The sequence below is a fragment of the Thermobia domestica genome, chromosome 7, assembly GCF_964235325.1.
Source record: "Thermobia domestica chromosome 7, izTheDome1.hap1.1, whole genome shotgun sequence".
NCBI classification, from domain to species: Eukaryota; Metazoa; Arthropoda; class Insecta; order Zygentoma; family Lepismatidae; genus Thermobia; species Thermobia domestica.
Genome location: NC_137460.1, coordinates 142,668,301 through 142,689,692, shown reverse-complemented (window position 1 = coordinate 142,689,692; position 21,392 = coordinate 142,668,301). Strand labels below are relative to the sequence as shown.

At 36.0% G+C, this 21,392-nt stretch overlaps 1 protein-coding gene across 6 annotated transcripts in view; it reads right to left on the bottom strand.

Annotated features, from left to right (window-relative positions):
* LOC145690430 (S-phase kinase-associated protein 2-like) overlaps positions 1 to 21,392 on the bottom strand; it is a 211,071-nt gene that overhangs the window by 158,931 nt on the left and 30,748 nt on the right. For 5 of the 6 annotated variants that reach the window (XR_014132213.1, XR_014132212.1, XM_081765295.1 and 2 more), the window contains one exon: positions 9,101 to 9,242. Coding sequence is in view for 1 of the 6 variants with exons in the window: in XM_081765299.1 (XP_081621425.1) it covers positions 6,208 to 7,164 (957 nt within the window). In the remaining 5 variants the exon portion in view is untranslated. Of the gene's footprint in view, positions 1 to 1,631; positions 7,256 to 9,100; positions 9,243 to 21,392 lie in introns of those variants that run through there. The other variant, XM_081765299.1, reaches the window with a different exon arrangement.

The window sequence follows — 21,392 nt, the reverse complement described above, 5'->3', positions numbered from 1 at the left end:
CTGTACACTGACTAGAAGTCTCATCGTTTAATCATTTTTCTTTCATTAATTTAAATGCTCCGAGGATATACGTATAGTACTTCATTCTTTATTGATTCAAGGGAGTGAAATTTTCTGAAACATATTCTATTTGTTTGTTCTGCTCTCAGAAGAAGGGAGCATCAAATCACTAGAAACAGTGCTGCAAGTAAGGACACCAGGCTCAAAATCAGTAACCCCTGCCAGAACATTAGTTCACTTCTATCGTTATAATCACACTGGACACATGTGACTAAATGATCCATCACCGTTGACGCATGCCAGTTGATTGCATGCAAAGTTCGTGAAGATAGGCTGAAACAAAGATATGACAAAATGGCAACTAGGGACTATTGTGTTTATTGGGCGTGCCCATGGGCATACAGTAAATGTCCCAATTTATTGGCGTATTGAAGCGGACTGTGCAACATCCCTACCTGCCGATAAGTTTCGCACCCCTCAAGGAAAATAGCTTTCAAACCAGTCGGAATTGGAGCAGTCCGTAAATACAAGTGTATCCCAACCATTTGACAAAAGGAACTTCATGCAATGGACATTTGGAGTTGATCACCACGAAATAGGCCATTTCTTCACTACAAAGTTGTACATCTCCAGTGGTATCAAGAACACAAAACTGGACTCCAGAGGAATAGAAATGTGTAGTGTGATCCGGGGAGTCTTATTTTTTGTCTGTATTCCAGTGATGAAAGGCATTAAGTGTACTGACACCCAATGAAACATTTTAACCCTCTGTGTGTGGTTCTGAGGTTGGATCCTGTGATTGTGGTTTTCGTACTTTGGTTTGAGCCCACTCATACAGGATAATGTCAAAATGAGTCAGCAAACAAGTTTATTTGAACATTCTCAGTGACCAGGTATTGTTATTTCTCCAACATCTTCATGATGAATATATGCAATGGACACTCCCGTCTTCCAAGATGACAACTGCTATGTTCACTCTAAATGAATTTTGAGAAACATTTAAGCAAAGTCTGTGGGACTATTTGAAGCAGTGGATAAAAGACAGAAATAGGCATTCTTGCACTTTGTTGAAACTACAGGATCTACTGATGAGCAGATGCATTTACATCGATATAGCATACTTCGTGGAGTTGTAAAAATAGAAATAAAAAAATAAAATATTTTTAATAATAATAAATTTTAATATGGGAATATACTGAATTAAGCTAAATAAATTCTTTTACCAATTTGTAAAATAATAAAAAATAAATGTATATATATATATATATATATATATAGTGGCGGATCCAGGATATGATCAAGGGAAAGGCTAAACCATAGTTTGCCGCTTTATCCAGTGTAAAGCAGGATTGTAGCCCTTTCCCCCTGGATTCGCGCCTATATACATATATTAGCGACCCATAATTGAAAGTCTATGAATATTATTGATGATATTTCCCTTCCAAGACCCTTATCATTGGTTGCCTAATACTCGATTGCACTAGTGCCCGAAAGGCAATGTGGCCATCACCGCTATTCACGCACAAACACAACCCAGTACACGGTTACCTTAATGGATTGGAAGGATCAACTCAAATTCTGACCAGGGAAATAGAAAGAAAGAAAACAATTAATTTTCTTTTCTTAAAAAAAAAAAAAAAAAAAATGTTAAACTTAATAAATTTGATCTGGACTAAACTTTATCTTTAGTACATAGTATGTTTATGATTTAATCTATTTTATCAGATCTTCAGTAACTTACTGAAGTGACCTTTCAGCTACGAAACCTTCCTACGTAATCTCGATTAATCATATAGTATGAAATTCTATTTATAGTGCATTATTTTCTTTAATTATCTCACCCCATCTGAAATCATATCAACACTTTTCTTTTATTCATTTCAGGTCTTCGAACAAAATAAAATCCTTCACCGTATAACGTTTTTTAAATCTTTCAATAATAATAATAATAATAATAATAATAATAATAATAATAATAAAATCCCACATGTTTGTCCTCATAAATCTAATCATGAATAACTGTGTTTAAAAGGGGAAAAAATCAATAAAGCTTTCAAATAAATTCTATAGACTTTCTCTTCATTTATCTTTACAGTTTCGAACCACCTCTTTTGCTACTTTTTAGAAATGTATATATTCAATTTTGCAATATCCCGAGATTAGGCTCCATACTATCTCTGTGTACACAATTTAAAATGTATTAGTTATTGTGCTCACAACCAGCAAATTCTTCGTTCAATTAAACTAATAATCATTATTTTGCAAATTTACATGCATACTCGTGAAAACAACCTTGTAGTATGTAAGCCTTCTCTGTATCTTTCATTTTTTTACAAATATTTCTCTTTCACATATTACACCGAAAAAATAAACGAAAAGGCTTATAAACACAACACAATTATAAAACAAATCCTAAACTTAACTAACCTAGCCTAATAATGTAAAGATAAATTATATACAGAAATACAAATGAGTAACAATTTAAATGGATACGGAGATATTTGTACAGCGAAAGCAATAAATATGGGATGCACTATATATGGAGTCAATCTCATAATTAAAAAGAACAGCAATCTAAGATATTTCTAAAGGATAGCAAATTAGACACATTGGGCCTTATGCAGAGTCGTCATACTAAAGGCCTGACTACTACAGAAAACATGTTAGTCAAGCTCTTTAGTATGGCACTAAATCACGCGTCAGAACGACTCTGCATCATGCCTATTAAATTTATCTCTCCGACAATTACTTCTTGCGGAGAAAGAACAAAAATCTACGCAAGGACAAACAGAACAGAACAGAAAATAAATAAATCATAACAAGATTAATATAGTATACATGCATTGACCCTGCTAGGTAGCCACACGGGCAACGTACCTTGTCATTCTGTTATATGCAATAGCAGAGCATGATTAGTTCGCATTCTTACTACTCAGGCATAATCATTGACAATTTTCCTTGCCTTAACATTTACTCGAAATGTATGAGCATACACGGTGGATAAGTTACATGATCTTACTCTTCGTGTTTAGAGTTCCCTTCCCTCATAATATGTTATGACATGTGTGAGGATGCGAGGCCGGTTTAGCTAAGGTTCATTTTCCTACAGGACATTTCTACCAGTTAAATACAACAGAAGAAAATCACTATTCGAATACCAAGAAAAACTATTCAACAAGTTTATATTATTTCGCTAAGAGCTCCGAGGAGGATTCGGTTACACAAAATGGCGGCACCATGCACCAACTTGGGCCTTCCAATTGATATTTATGTCAATCCTAGGTTACTTGTTTTTAATCAACTCTTTTCCATTGTTCTGTCACTGCTGGGACACGAAATTAATATTAACATGAAATTCAACCTTTAACCGGTTTTTCGATGAGCAGAATTTTATTCGATATCCATCGAACATGGACCTTTTACGTGACCTTTTACGTCAGGAATATTTCGAAATAAACTTAATTAAATTTTCTGAGAGCCCTGTTTTATAATTAAAATTTAGCAGGTTAGGCGAGAATTAATTTGTACTAGGTTATCCAATCCAACTGTTACTTTTTCCAACCAAAAATCTATACTTAAAGGGCCCTCATACTGACTTCTGTCACATTACACTTCTCTGTTTTACGTACTGTATCTTTGAAAATCGGAACTATATAAATTTATATTACGTAGTTTGTTATTTCACAAATTTCACAAATAATAATAACTTCAATTAAAAGGAGGTATTATTATTACTATATTCCATATAGTTCAATATTTTCTTATTTAGTTTACATAAGGCTGTTTCCAAACTCGATCGTCACTTATTCCAAGATGGCAAGTCCACGTAAGATCACGTTTGTTTACAGGTTTGTATGCATTATGTATCTGTCAGAGTATAAACATTCTGATTATGTCATCCAGGACCAAACTATGAGTGATTATGCACACAGGAAAGGATGAAGAAATAATTATCAACACTTTATATCAAGCTCAACAAACTAACCCAAACTTTAAATTCAAATTTCACAATCTGTTAATAGACATAAACAGGTCACCAATGCTATTGTGCATCTTAATACACAATAGTCGCTCTACCCTATAAGGATCACACCATATTACTGTAAACAGCATTAGACATAATGTTACGTGTTAGTAAAACAAATGTAACAGAATCCAGTCAATAGTGGTGTTATATGATATTAATTATGTTCTATAGGCAGTAACTAACTGTTTGTACAATTCTTATACGCCACAGTCTGCCCCTTTCTTACTGGATTTAACTTCTACACATTTTCCTTTGTTACTCGTAAGCAACTCAGGAACTTCACTTCTTAGGGACACTGTAAACAGAGCGAGCGGTTTGCGGACCTTTTACAGAAATAACACGAATTATGTTACAATTACCATGGCATGAACTTATTAGTGTACACGACTAAAAGAAGTTTTTGTGCACTATATGAGATATTGACTTGTAATTAACGTGATTAGAATTATATATATATATATACCAGGTTATCATAAAATAAGTATCGCTGTTCATAGAACTCTGGAGACGTAACCACTCGACAGAATGCAACCAAACTTGGTAGGAGTATATTTGAGAATATGCAGAAGCGAGATTGGTGCAGAAAATTAATTAGTTCCAATTTTCGCCACCAGAGGTAATTGTGGCGCTGTACAACACCAAGTAAGTGCAGCGTGAAAGAAAAAACGACACTAGTGATGCTAATGATAAGAAAGGTTGTAATTACCTCTCCTGTAGGTCTCGTGGCATTGATTACCAATGCTATTATTACACCGTGGTCAGTGGCGGATTTACGGGGAGAGGGGGGCCTTTGAGCTGAAGCGTCCCTTTAAAATTCTTGGATATCTTACAAAATTGAAAGTAAATATTAGTCTTTCCTGTGCTCATAAACTGCAAGCTCTCCCCAAAAATTCCAGGAAATGATTAGTGTCAAACCTTGCTTCCAGAGTCTATTGTGTTTCTGTTCAGTGTTAAGTACGGTAAGCGTGGTATGGAAGACAAATGTTATTATTGATATTCAATTAAATAAAGGCCTAATTATGCACCTCGTGCGAACCGTGGGATTGATTTGTACTCCTATTAATAACTCCGTGGTGTAGTGATGTGTTATAGGCGGTGATGGTGGTGTGGGGTTCTGCCCAAAGGCAGGTCTTTGACGTGAAGGTCCCAGGCAAGGAAAACCCATGGTGGATAGTAGCGTATGAGATGATGATGACGTTCTAAAGACGGGATCTACAGGTTAAGATGGGATCAGATTCACATGTGTCCTCACTAGAAATCGAACCCGAGACCCCTTGATTGCAGGGCAAAGAGAAAATGAAAAATGAAATGAAATTTTTGAGTTTTACGTCCGACGGTTATGTCGGTCAGGCTAAAGGAGACGGTGATGATGAGATATGAATGAAATGGTGGAATGAAGAAAGTGGGAGGAAACGGGAGAACCCCGAGAAAACCCACGCACACGGTGTTTGTCCACCAAAAAGTTCACTTGGCAGGAGCAGGGTTTGAACTTGGAACCCCAAACACCAGAGGTGAACGCTCTACCACTGAGCCACCGCAGTGCCTTCAGGGCAAAGAGTGTGGGAAGGAAAAAAAAAAAGCAAACATCGGATCACCATCTGGCACATAGTGGTGCCCAAACCCGTATTACTGAAACACATGCAGGCGTGAGTAAGCACCTGGAGAGGTAATTACAGCCTTTCTTATCAATGAGCATCACTAATGTCGTTTTATTTCCACGCTTCGCTTAATTGGCGTTGTACAGCGCCATAATTACCTCTGGTAGCGAAAATTGGAACTAATTTTGTTTTCTAAACCAATCACTTCTGCATGTTCCCAAATATACTCCTACCATTTGGTTGTATTCTGTCAAGTAGTTACGTCTCCAGAGTTCTTTGAACAGCGATACTTATTTTAAGATAATCTGGTATATACCATAAATCAAATTCACATCTTGTACCAAATGACTTAACTTTTAAGTAACAATGGAACTCTTTAAGAAACTACATCTTTTTTTTTCTCTATGCATGTAACTGAATTTTTTCCTTTAAGTAGTGATGGCCATATTGTTATATACATCTCACATGTATGTGCCTTACGAGTTGAAAATACAAACTCGAGTAGAACAAACTGTCAGGAGAATGATACAATATAAATACTTGTTTCAAAGAATTGCTACCTATTGTGATAGATTGTATACGTTACTTCCTAATTACAACGGACGGTTCTATGACCAGCCTCTCTAATAAAGGACAATAATCTGACAGATGTTTAATTATTATTTCCGTGTCTACTTGTCTACTATACAATCCTAAATCAAGTTCTTTTAATCTTGAAACATCTGCTTCTAAGATAAACTTGATGATGCCTTCAGTTGTCAAGTTCCTTGTTCCCAATAACGACAAAATTTCTAAACGCAAGTTCACGATACTGAGTAAACTTTCATCTGTTATGAAATTACAGTTCATGATTGTTAAATGGCGTAATTTCTTAAGGTGTTTTAGTTCACGAAATGTTGATTCTGATAAGTTACAACCATATAATTCTATACCAACCAGATTATGCTTTGTTTTCTCTATTAAGTAAAGAACATCTGCATCACCAATTTTGAATGCATGTGGTATTCTTAACTCTTCCAGATACTTGCAACTGTCAATTAGTTCTCGAAGAAGCTTACTGTCTACGAAATCAGACGAAATAATACGTAATTTCCTTAAAAACTGGAAGTATCTGAATAAATCACGAAATGGTATATCCAAACATATACTGCTTTCAATTGCTAAATCAACTACGTGAGAATTTTGCAAAACTTCTTTCACAACACTGATTTTCACAGAAGAAGGCGAAGAAATATACAAGGTTTTAAGATTTTTGCAGCTTTGAGCAACTATCTTCAATATGACGTTCACACCTGCGTGTTTTACAAAGATTGCCTGTAAATAAGGAGCATTTGACAGAATCTGTTCTATTGTTTCAATGGACAATGCCTGGGGACACACAAATTTGGAATTACGTCCCAACAATGGATCCCGCACAAGCTTTTGCCACCGAACACATACTCGTGCAACATTTAAACTTAGATCTTGAACTGACATGCACGCAAATATTGTCATCAACAATTCATTCGGTAAGCTATTAATACTGGGAGCAGTTGTCATCTCAGATGCATTGACCAACAGCTTGAGTCTCTCTATTAGCACCACATACACTTTTAATTTAATCTCTTTGAAACTTTTAAGTAAATCTATGCTGAAAAGAGAAGCACACACTACATTAAAGCCGTTTAGAGCATATTCACATTTTCAGTACAGCACACAAATAAAATAATATAAAAATCTTATTTTTTAGAACTTGTACAGATGTAAAAGCTTTTCTTTTTCTTGAAAAAAAAAATCGCACAAGCAAAAATTCAACTTTAAGAAAAAGAAAACAACTTAAGTACAGAAAAATCTGTGTCACTGTCTGTTTTTTTCACTATAAATAAAAGGTTATTGGAGTGAACAATTTTCAAGAAATTATAAAAGTGACCATTTTATAGGAAAGAAAGGCAAGTAATGAAGACGTCAAGTTCTCCAGTTTGTAAGAATGATAATGCTAAATGACAATTAACATTAATATCTCTCTTCTATTGAAATTAACTCAGTTCTCTGGAATGCAGACCCTAAGAGATTCATTCAATCCAGTCAGCGTTTTTAAAGGTGGGTACGTGTGTTCAGCACATAGCAACTTCAATCTCAGTTATTCCTTGTTTTCCGTAGCCAGAGTCCGCTCTTTCTTTCACTTAAGTACCTCTCTTAATTGTCCTCACACACAGACATAGGACGAACGCCGCAAGGTCATTACGGAGATTCCCATCCATTCTTCATTAGAGCTAGTGTTCGGATCCTGCGTTAAGCTATAGGTGCACGTCTCATATAGCCTCGATGCTGAAAGTGATACTAAATTCCAACCCAACGAACCAGTTTATAACAATAAGATAACAAGTTCTGTAATAATATACAGGATTAGCGTAAATGATTCATTCGTTTTGAAAAGTCTATATTTTCAAAAGTATTACACACACACACATGAGAGATATATGAAAAACAACCACAAACTCACCGGGGGGGGGGGGGGGGGGGAGGGACACTACCTCATTGGCACATTCCGCATCGCTGGATTGGGCGTATTGGTGAGAATGACTTATCTTGGTGCCCCTGGTCTCCTAGATCTCCCAATTTAACGCCCTGCGACTCCTTTCTGTGGGAGTACATTAAAGATCTTGTTTATGTACCCCTCACTACCTCAATCCTTAGTCGAGCTAAAAGAGCGCATCAGTGTTACAGTGCAGACAATTGACAGGACTATGCTACAAAATGTATGGAATGCGCTCGAGTATCGTCTGGACATGTGTCGTGTCACCAAAGGGCACATATTGAACATTCGTATAGGGTGTATAAACTTGATGAGTTTGTGGTTCTTTTCATATATCATTCATGTGTGTACGTGTAATACTTTTGAAAATATAGCCTTTTAAAAATGGATTAATCATTTATGCTAACCCTGTAAATATTTAACCATCATGCTCGTGACTAAATAGGTAGCGTTCTCTCTTTTGGCCGCACAAAATCCAGCTTTCGATTTTAATGTCACGTTAAACTACATCTCCGTGTCTTATATAGCCGTAGAGTTGAAAACGGATAATAACTTGAATAAAAAAGAAAGATCTATTTCTTTAATGAGACACACTACCAGGCTTTTTTAAGAACGGAAGAAAAGAAACTGACTTTCGTATATTTATGGTGTTTCCAATAAATTTTTATGAAATGCCTTTCCCTGACAAAATTTTACTTATTTCTCTGATAGGGAAATGTCTCAATGCAGTTTCCACCATCCCCATTTAGCTGTACAACTTTCACCTTTTTGTCGAACTTCGAATGATTAATTTTGAGTCCTATTTTCACTTACAAATATTTCAAAATTACTGGTTATTGCTGTACAAAATATTGTATGAAGAAAAAATGTAAATATTGAGACCAAACTTTATATTTAAAGGAATATACAGTATACCTTACACACACACACACAAAAGTATATCTTACACATAATACTTACAATTCACATTCCTATATTTTGCGATCCAGGCAATTCATTTTTTGCTCTCATGTAGTTCCTTTTCTGTTTCCCAGCAGTGTTTTGAATTCGCTTCCTCTTTTGAAGAGATTCTTCTAACAGTCTTCACAATGATTTTAAAGACCTGAAAAGTATCATTTTCTGATCAATATAAATATTACTTGTTGCACCAAAAATAAGACCAATATTTACTTTTCCCTGTGCAATGAGATTACATTTCTGCTGATTCAACTACAATAGATTGTTTACAGAGAAGCTATCCTAAAGCCTAGTGTTGTCATGAGAAAATAAGTAGGAGATAAGAGATGCTGAATTCTGAGATTTTCTTAATAATGGTTCACACCAGTGGCGTATTGAAGAAGGGGGAATTGGTAGGAGTTTTAACCTCACGCACTGGGTTTTTGATATAATATTGAAATAAGAAGTATCTCAGTTTTCTTAAATCTTGGAACTGCAACAGTCTGTGCATGTGAAGGAGGATTAATTTTTACGTGTATGATGATACATCACTTCCAAATGTTCAGAAGATGTAGATGGGTAGCGTGTATGCTTATGCAGGAAAGGTAAGGAGACGAAGGGACTTTTTTAAAAATTGAAATTAAAGATAATTGTATGCTATTTCTAGCGATTTGAGAGTTCATCTAATAGTGCAAAGCTAGTCTAGCTGAAAGAAAATGTGTGATCGATTGCTTGAAGCATTGTACCATTGGGTCGATCAAAATATAAAGTTTGCATTTTAACTATGTTCAAGACGACTTAAACTGTTGTCTATGTTATACAAACAAAAGAATGTAGTAATTTGTATAAAAATAAGTATTTTTCCAAGCAAAAGTTTAAGGTACTCTTTAGGCAAGATCTTAAAAGCCTTAGTGGGTGGTAATCGGAACTGTCCGAACAGTCATATCCTCTTATTAGTGACATTGTAACTTAATGTGTGTCCAACGACGTTGCCGTAGTTTTGGTCTGTATTACACTATGATTAATGACTTACACATATGGGTTATTTCTTTTTTTTCTATATAGAGAAGGGGGAAATGAACAAACAACTTGCCTGCATATATGGGTCTTTCCTTCTCAACAGAAGAAGAAATATTCTGTTGAAACCAGGTTGAAAGTGTCAAATAACAAAGCAACATCAAGCACTCGGAGTTTCCAGACTACTTTTTTCTTCGCCAAAACATTTGAGACGAGAGCTACCGTCCAGTTCGAATTTTGTTGACAACACCGAATTTCGGAAAAATATCTGTTTCACTACCATGTAGTGGGAGGAGAAGGCTAAGAGGTCAATTTTCTATACCACCCACTAAGGCTTTTAAGACCTTTCCTAAAGAGTATTTGGCATGCAGTCCAACTGTTCTGACAACTGGACCATTTGTTTTATGTGATAAGCGGCATCTTATTAGGCTTTTATGTTTAAAATACCAATTTCGTCCAAATTGACTGACCATAGCTCGGTAGTGGTACTTTTCCTCAAGGCGAGTGTAGGCTTATTTTAAAAAGTCTTAGTAAGTACTATTAAAATATATAATAAAAACCTAAACATTGTGGTTAAAAGAAATGTTATGCCTATTTTTGTACTTTTCCCATAGACGATAATGTTAATTCTAAATTCAATTTTCGCGCCTCTGTTTGACCTTTTGCTCAACTAATACGGTTTCTCGTATTAACTCAAGTAATACTCTAACATATATGTTTCATTGGATTATCTGCTGGGGATATGGCCTATAGGAAATGAGCCTCATTCTTTACACGAAAACCTATGGATGCAGTATGTATCGCGAAATTCATGCCGAGGATTCTCACAAATGATACGGACACTCGTGTCACTACTAGCAGGAAACAGCCACCAACTATACATTCCTGGCCAATATTATCAGTGGGTGAGTCATAGGTTTACCGGTGTGACCCCGAAGTCAATATGATGTCCTAATTGAAGTCACCTGGATCTCCGAAATTCAAAATGTCCAGACAACTCAGATCCTGGATGAAAGTGCTGCTGATTGGATTTTGTGACATGTACGGGATTGTGCATTATAAATTTGTTTCATGTGGCTAAACTGTCAATAAGGAGGTATACATAGCTATATTCGGGCAATATCATTTGCACCATGCAATGCCCTGTATCACACTTCAGGAATGGTGTCCGACTCCTTGATCAAAAACAACATCCCGCCGATAATCATTCCACTTACTGAGTTCCACACAACCTTTTCCTATTCCCTACATTGAAATCGAGTTTAAAACGGAAACGGTTTGATGCCATTCAGACATTCTCGATATCATGATGAGAGAACTACGGCGGAACCCTCAACAGGTGTTCCAGGACTGCTTACAGTGATGGCGATCGAATCGGTGTGTAGATGCATAGAAAAGTAGTTTGAAACTGACAAGCACGAACAGCTGCTAAGTCGTCCCTATGGTTTTGATTTTATTTTATTTATTTATTTATTTTTTTGTTTTCAGCATCAATCCTGGAAATTAATGGAGAGTGCTTATTTGTTGCAGGAAGTCTCGTGACTAGCATCCCATTTGAATTTCATTTAAGGATTTAATCATCCAAACCTCCATACAGTACAAATACTTATTTAGTGAGATTTTATTTTTCCACGATAAAATCAGAAACTATTCACTTCGTCTCATTCTTTAGATCTTTAGATTTCTTTTATGACCATTCTTTATTTTTCCTTGTCTGCAAGTTTTAGGATAGGCAACCCAAAAACCACAATGACAAAAGGGTCTGACTTGCACGGCCAATGGTTCAAGCAAAGCAATGTCGCTCTGAAAACAAATCAAGATAGGCGACTCGGATCGAACCTACGACTCCCTATTACTGTATGCTGTAATCGCAATCCACGAACCAAGATGGGCGCCCGAAATACTTCACCGTCGCGGGATACTGTCTCTTGAAAGTGCTAGCGACTGAACAGGAACTTAAATTCTAACAGTGAAAGCAGCTACAATCCTTTAGAGCCACGAGTGTCATGTGATACAAAAGTTGTAAGTATGAAAAGTTTACTACATCAAACTGTTGCAAAATGTACGTAGTCTGTATCTCAATGACATTCCATCGGAATAATGAGAAAGAAAACCGTGTACAATATTCGACATGAGCTAAGAAACATTATAACGTAATTAGGGCGAAGACATGTCTCAAGCATAAAGTGGTTTTTATGAGAACCTTGTTAGTTTCCGTAGTGTGTTATAATTATCTTGCTAGTAACTGGGTTATAATTATCTTGCAAGTAATTTTTGTCTTTTGTTGCTTACCAATCTATTGGCCTAATATTTTGCTCAAGGCACTCCACACCAGGTGTTCAAAAAATGGCCTTTATTGTTTATTACGAGAAACTGCTGAAAAGTACGTATCCCAACTCAGAAGGAGTGCACGTGAAATGACGACATTTTTCAATTATTCTACATATTCACACGAAGTTCAAAACACTTGCTTGCAAAGTGCTCCAATTTTTGGAGACCAGTTAAAAAAAAAAAAAAAATCTGAAAACTGTTCCTCACACCATTGTTCTATAGCACTAATCATCACCATATCAAATCCAAAATAGCGTTCTTTAATTGATGTTTGAGTTTGGAGAAAAACTAATAGTCTGAAGGGGTCTGAGGAATAAGGAGAATGATCTAGACAATGAAACCCTAAATAATGCAGTGTTAGTTGCATCGATAGATAGAGATATTGTCCTAAAGAAACAGAATTCTTTTTCTCAATTTTCTGCGGCGTTGCACTTTCAGTTTTATGAGTAATGCAATGTAACACTCTGCGTCAAATGTCTGACTTTTGGGCAGGTGGTCTATGAGTACGACGACTCCATCCTTATTCCAGAAGAATGTTGCAAACACTTTCCCAGCCCAGTTCTGCCTCTTGAACTTCTTGGGGCACGTGAAACCCGAGTGACGCCACTTTATTGACTACTGTTTTTGTTTCAGGATCGTAGTGGTACATCCATGTTTCGCCCATGGTTATTATTCACGACAAATCAGTCGGCATTGCGGTCAAAATGGGAGATGACTTCCCTTGATGCCCTCATTCTTCCATGCTTTTGATCTGTTTGCAGATTTTCGGAACCCATTTTACCGAGAGCTTGCGCATACCCAAGTCATTACTACATGATACCGACGCGTTCTCGCGAGATGCCCACACTCTCTGCTTCACGTTTTGCTGAGATTCATGAGATTTTCTAAGAACAATGTCATGCATTTCATCCACGGTTATCACTATTAAGCCCCACGAAGTAGAATTAATATTTTCATCACCGATTTTTCTTATATACTTGACGGCACGTTTAGACTTCAAGAATCTGACCTTCGCCACGTTCACTAACTACACTAAAATAATCTGCTTGCAAGACACTAGAACATCCCCTATAATTTGCTCTGTGATCTATGACTACTGCATCAATGAACTTAAAACAAAGGACAAGTGACTGAAGAGGAGTAGTATTGGCTTCAACCGTGAAGTCCGACGTGTAGTGGAAAAGTTGTTTACACAGGAAACCAGTCAGTTTCTTACTAATTGTATTTTAAAATTGATACAGCAAGAGTTTTCCTTGACTGTACAATGTGTGCGACCAGTAAAGGTGCATTACCGTAGGGTGTCTACAGTATTTTGGGAATAGAGTCCTCACATCAAAATAAGGAAAAACTTCATATGGACATGTGGTTGAAAGTGCATGTTTTTGTAGTTATAGAGTGCCGAAAACGTGAAAAAATGAACTTTAAAAGTCCATAGCTCCACTACTATGGGAACTATCATAGTCCGGTCAAGACATCACTAAGGAACAAGTATGTGAACTATCTAAATATCCATTTTTCAGGACCGTCGGTACTTGAACAATCATTTTTAGGGAAGCTGTTTGGGAGTACTTGATCACACTCTCCACCTATTTCTCTAAAAATTGGTGTGCTAGTACTGGAGCATTCTTAAACACGGATATTTGGATAGTTCACATATTAGTTTCTTAGTAATGTCTTGATCCGACTACGATCGGTTCCATAATAGTGGAGCTATGAACTTTTAAAGTTCACTTGTTTCAGTTTTCGGCACCCTATAACTCCGAAACTATACACTTTTGAGCACAGGTCCATATGAACTTTTTTCTTAACTTGATGTGAGGAATCTGTTCCCAAAACATTGTGACACATTTTTGTAACACCCTGTATTTCATTTGAGCGCATCTTGTATTCAGATAACAATTATCAATTATATTCAGATAATAAAGCTGAACAAAATACTATAGTTGAAGAAATCGGCATTATAACAACGCCTTCATCAAAGCCATTATGATTTACACCTACCCTGTCCTGATAAGAAATACCATGCCACAAGAAGACGTCACGTCTTCCGTCCCATCACAAGTCGCCATTTGTTGAAATTTTATAGTCAACAAATTATCCAACTACACTTTACATGTTTTCTTCTTCCGAGTGTGTATGTATGTAACGACAAATACAATCGACGTAACAGTACAAATATTTAACATTTAGTATGAGTGGCTCCAATTTTTGTAACTAAATAATAATAACAAATAAATCTGAAATATATACCTATATATTGAAACTAAAAGTAGGTAATCATTATAGTGCCAATACTATGCCTAAATACCTCCTCTGTACCCTAAATCTTTTAGTAATTACTTATCCTATCCTATGTTCTCGCGCTCTCTTGTTTTATTTTCCTTCTATCTCCCATGAAAGCTTTCTCCATGATTAGGTCATGGTTTCAGTTCATTATATTCTTACCCTCTCTTTTTATTCTCTATCTCTTTTATTTTTCACTTTCTCAGTCCTATTTCCTTAATGTGTTTGTAAATCGCATTTCCTTCCCTGTCTCTTTCACATCACCCTTCTACTGCTTTCTTCTTTTTTTCCTGTATATGAGGGTGTTCATTAAATATTTCCTCTAACCCACTTACCATTGGCTGAGATAAACGAAATCTGGTACAGAGATTAGTCCTTATTTATATAGGAACCTCCAATAGCCACACACTTTTCCTATCGCTTTATGGACTTGTGGAGCGTTTGTTTGTAGAAGTTGAAGAATATTCCAAAAACTACGATTTGACTCCAGAAATATAGGTTTCATCGCCTTGGAAATGCTTTCCCTTCAAAAATGACTTCATGGTCGGGAAGAGGTGAAATTCGATGGTACAAGGTCAGAAGAGAGTATGGAGATGGGGAAGAGTTTCATAGCCGCAGGCTTGTGCTTCTGTCTGGGCAACACACATGTGAATTGTGGCCTAGAGTGTTGTCTTGAAGGATACGGACACCTTTGATCAGTATTCCATGCTTCTTAGTTTTGATAGAATTCTATAATTCCTGCAGCAGTAAAGTTTAATATATCATTGCAATTGTGGTACCCTTCATCAGGAAATTATCATTAGAATTCATGCTGGTCTCAAAAACCTGTCAGCACGACCTGGCCCACTAGGGGTTGGACTTGGAACCTGTTTCGAGTTGGTGAGTATGATTCCACTGCTTTCAATGGGCCTTAGTCTCCGGGTCATAGTGATGGACTATGTTTCATCCTGAGCTATTCGTCTGTCAAAAAAATTCTCCTGGTTTTTCTGGTACAGGGTCAACATTTTCTGGGAGCAAGTGACTCGTTCCTGCTTTTGAAAAGGTATCACTAGCCGGGAAACTAATCTGGCAGACACGTTATGAATGTGCAAATGTTCACAGATAATTTTTCTCATAGATTGTACACTTACCTCGACATCTTCAGCTAGTTGGCGGATGCTTAGGCGGCGACCTCGAATGAGGACCGTTTCTACGCAAGTCCGATCATACTTAAACTGACGATGCCAATGTTTCACTTCATATAATGGAGCTTCCTCTCAATAAATATCTTATCAAATATTTCCTCTGGTGTGTGGCTTCTCAAGTAAAAGCCTAACACCGCTTGGGATTCTATTTTACCAGTCTTTAGTAGGAGGCCCGGGTTCGATTCCCGGCGGGAGCTCATGTGGTTCGGATTCTACGTTAATCAGAAGGTCCACGTCTGATATAGCCTTGCTGCTGAACGGGACATTACACTCAAATTCAACTCAACTCAACTCTATTTTACACTTTCTTTGACTTAAAAAGCTAGGAGTTAAGAAATGAAATTTTTCTCATAGCCTATACATTAACTACAACTAGGTAAGAGGAAATCTTTAATGAACATTCCACGTACCTGATAAATATACATATATCAGTCTTCCTTTTAGATTTGGCTTTTTGTGTAGTAAATTGCTAAACAAATTTAAATTTGCATCGCAATTTATAAGTTTTTAAAAAGTTATTATTTAGTATATAATAAAATTATTTTTTAAGTATTTCATTATTTTACACAGACATGGAATAAAAAGTTAGTATGTGTGCGTGTGTCTGTGTGTATCACAAACAATTATTATAATGAAAAGTGGAGTAAACGTAATGACACTGACATTTTTGAAAAAGTACTAGCTTTACCTTTCTACAGATGGTCTAAGCCCAGAAGTATTTTTAAATGTGTCTATATGGGGATTTTATTAACCGCTGAATCTGTAATGTTCTTCATGATATGGAAAATTGGAATTATGCATTTCATGCAGTAAATTTAATTTTTTCAGACAAAAATAAAATAGCTTAATTTTTCGCAAATGTTCATGTCTTTACTCATATTATATCCAAATGCTATTCGGAGCCAGTTTCTTTTTCCCACTGTTTTAAAAACGTTTTAACTTTTTCTTGGGCTTATGCACCTAGAAAATTCCAGCTTCCTGGGTATTTTTAAAAGATGAGTATCAAATAGTAAGAATAAATAGGCACGCGAAATACATGATAAATACATCTTTAAACGTTATGTTTTAAGATAAATAACATTTGTTGGTACTGTTGGGTGGAATTGCTATGCTTTTTCACTTACATGAAAAAATTTTTACAACAAAAATATAATCTGAAGGTGAAATACTTGCTTACTACTGTTATCATTGGGTGAAACTGCTACCAAGTTTGTTATTTGTTCTTCATCCACTTATATTCCTTAATATATTACTACAAAAATAAATAAATAAAATAAAACAATAAAACGACCTTAGCACAAAAAGATATATCTATGTTCGTCAGCAAAGTACCGCGAAATAAGAAAACTCACATCAGCATACAAGATGTTCACAATTTCATCGTTAGATGTCAAGTAAATAATGTTTTCCTTTATGTGTAAACCTGAATAATTTCCCTACAGAGAAAAGACCACCACCTACGGAAGGTATCTGAGAGACCCACGTTAATACCCGAGATAGGTCTTTTGCATTAAAAAGGTATTCAGAGTCCCTACTTGGGCTTAGGATTGAAAGTGTTAAGCCGAACACAATTTTTTGTTCTCCATTTCAATGCAAAATAAGGTTAGCGCACCGAACTGAACATATATTTCTGGACCTCTGGTATAAAATAACTCAAGTAAAGACAGAACAGCAAATAAAGAGTACTAATATCCGAAAAGTAAGCTCGATTCTTGCATCTCGGAAACCCATTGAGATAAAGGAAAATGCGAAAGTGAACATGATCTTTCTGTTGTTACTTCTACGGTCAGTCTCAAGTAAGATTGATTTAGTTCGTAGAAGTGTTCATGAGAGACTAACAGTGGCGGTATTTAAATTACGTTCTGAACTATCAACAACAGTGCACGAACTGAAGAAACGTATTGCTGTTCTGACGGGATCATAATATTGAACATATGGAGCGAATTGGATTACCGTTTGGACGTGTACCGTGTGAACATCCACATTGAAGATCTGTAGTATGTACTATACCTAAAACTGAGTATGTTACTGTGTTCCCATTCGAACTGAATAATCGAATTCAACTTTTCACGGTCCAAAAATTTTCCATTTCACGATCGGAAAGTTTATAAAAATATCTTTAGGGACCACAAAATGACAATAAACACTATCCGGTGAGGAATCGAAAAGTGGCCGGGACTCAAGACGTTGTGCGACGGTCGATACGTTGTAATGGAACAATGAAATTCGCCCCTATTCAACCTTACGATGTTAATTACACACACAAGAAACGAGGAAAGACACTTTAAAAATCTGTTAAAGTCGCTTCTTCTTTTGTAAGTAGTATTAATTTGCCTTGACCTCTCAAGGGTTTGCTATTACAAGGTGTTCAATCTTCTACATATTTAAAAAGTTTCTAGGTTTTCAAGGTTTGGTAACAAAATCCACTGCTTATTCCAGGTTTTTTCACGGTGCACGAAATTCACAGCTCATTTATAACTAGCATCAATTACCCACTTCGCAGGGTTAAATTAAGAAAGAAATAGTAATATGTTCCGTTAGTCAGTTACTTTTTTCTATTACTAAAACGCTCTTTGATATCTGTCATTTTCGATGATTTTTATTTATCATCTTCCCTTCCACATGTTACTGGGTACGGCATCGGAAGTGTCATTGTTCATCTCAGCCACCGCGAAAACTATGAATTCGACACTGATATTTTTCATTTCGATCATTTTTATATATTGCCTCCTCTCCCTCCCCAAGTTGCGGAGCTAAATTTGGATTTAAATGGCATCAGAAGTGTTACTGTTCATCTTAGCGACTCCGAAAACTGGATTCGACACTAATATCAGTCATTTTCGATCATTTTTAAATGTATGTCTCCTCTCCCACCTTTAAGTTACACCGTCAAAGTGATATGACAAAAACCATCTCAGGTTTAAACTTCATCTAGGTTGTAAATTTGATCGAGATCGGTCCGGTGGTTCAAGAGTTATAAAGTTTTATATATATATATATCCCCTCCTATCCCCCTGCCATTAGTTCTACCGTCAGAGTGAAATGATAAAAAACATCTCAGGCCTGAACCTCATCTATGTTAAAAATTTGATCCAGATTGATCTTTTGGTTCAAGAGTTATTAAGTTTTATTTATTTTTAACTCCTTGTTCCCCGCCCCTATCGTCAAAGCGAATAGATAAATACCATCCCAGGCCAGAACCTCATCTATGTTAAAAATTTGATCGAGATCGGTCGAGTAGTTCAAGACTGATGAAGTCACAAAGACAGCCACTTTCGTTTTTATTTTTTACAAATATATATATATATATATATTCCCTCCCCCTCCCCTACGTTGCACTGTCAAAGTTAAATAACAAAAAATATTCCAGGCCCAAACGTTATCGATGTTGAAAATTTGATCAAGATGGTTAGGTGGTTCAAGAGTTAAATTTTATTTATTTTCATATTTAAATCTTCTTCCTTCCCCCTCCCCTAGTTCTATCGTCAAAGTGAATATATATATATATATATATATATATATATATATATATATATATATATATATATAAAACTTTTCGGTCTCGAACCTCATCTATATTGAAAATTTGATCGAGATCGGTCGGGTGGTTCAAGAGCTATTAGGTTTTATTTATTTTTCTATCTCCCTCCCCTCCACTAAGTTCTACCGTAAAAGTGATATGATAAAAACCACCCCAGGTCCGAACCTCATCTATGTTGGATATCTGTTTAAGATCGGTCGGGTGGTTTAAGCGTGATGAAGTCACAGTCACTTTTATTTTTTTATTTTTTAACATATTATATTATGTATATCCCCCTCCCCTCGCCTGAGTTGCACCGTAAAAGTGAAATGAAGAAAACATCCCAGGCCTGAACCTTATCTACGTTGAAAGTTTGATCGAGATCGGTTGTTTGGTTCAAGAGTTATTAAGTTTTATTCATTTTCATATATTTCCCTTCCTCCCCTCACCTTAGATCTACCGTCAAAGTGAAATAATAAAAAACTTCCCAGGTTGAACCTCATTTATGTTCAAAATTTGATTGAGATCGGTCGAGTGGTTAACGAGTTATTGTTATTAACTCACGAACATAGTCTCTTTTATTTTTATATTTATTGATTTTAGTATATCTCCTCCTCCCTTACGTTGCTCCGTCAGTGAAATGACAAAAAACATTCGAGGTCCGAACATTATCTATGTTGAAAGTTTGATCGAGATCGGTCGTTTGGTTCAAGAGTTATTAAGTTTTATTTATGTTTTTATAATTTCCCCTCCCCTAAGTTCTACCGTCAAAATGGATAGCTAAGAACACTCCCAGGCCAGAACCGCATTTACGTCAGAAATTTGAGCGAGATCGGTCTGGCGGCTCCAGAGATTAAGAGTCGCAAACATAGTCACTTTCAATTTTATAATATAGATTTCATGATACAGTGGGTACTCTGATGTATCACCCATCTTTGTAGGTCTTATATCTCTAAATACACAGTGTTTTGTAACTCAATGAATCATTTATATGTTACCCTTGTATTATATCCAATTGAATTTCACCAATCCATGGAATTTCACTATATTCTTCCCCGACTTCAATATACCTTATTTTCTTCATATTCCTTATGAAATTGTATTTGGTTCTTTTGTCCATATTTCTTCTGTAATGACAATAAGTTTATTACCGAGATAGGATAGGTGTAGGTCGTAATAAATCTGAAGAAAGAGTTCTTGTCATGCCGAAACTGTAACACAATTAGTTAATATACTTCTTCAACTGTAGTACTTCATTTTGAAATCATTATAAGTAGACAACTATACAAAGAACTTATAGGAGTATAGCCCTTCCCGCTGGTCTAGTGTGTATTTGGTATACGCGGTCCCGGGTTCGATTCTCGGTGAGAGAGCACAAAAAGTAATTCATGATCATTCATTTTCACTAATCATCCATTTTCTTTAGCCTAGAGGGCATAACTGCAGATGTTAATCTAATAAATAAATAAAAATAATTTAAAAAATCCCGTCTTAGGAATAGGAATGCGAACGATTTTGATTGCATTCTCAAACATTCTTGCGAGAGCTACAGCAAAGTTATTCGAAATTAATTCTCGAGAAATTCCCAGTTTTTAAAGAAGGTAATCTTACAAAGTTTTAACCATGGAACATTAAAGAATGGAAGACCAATTTTCGTAAACAGTATGAGTGCCACGTAACGGATAATAGGGGAAAGTGGTTGTGTGCAAACGACATCCAACAAAATATAATGCCAATGCCGAAAAAAATACTACCAATAACCAATAGGAATCAAAATTATTTTATTTTCTGCCTAGAACTTTAATCCATCATTCAGAGCTCTAACAAGACAGAGCAATGGAACTATACTGTAGGCTATTTGCAAGAAGGTATTGCGATGAAAACATTAAAACAACTTACCTTTGGATATATGCTCTCCGTCTTATATGTGATTAGGAAAATTTATCTTCCGAGTTCAGAAGTAATGCTCATAAGGAGAAGG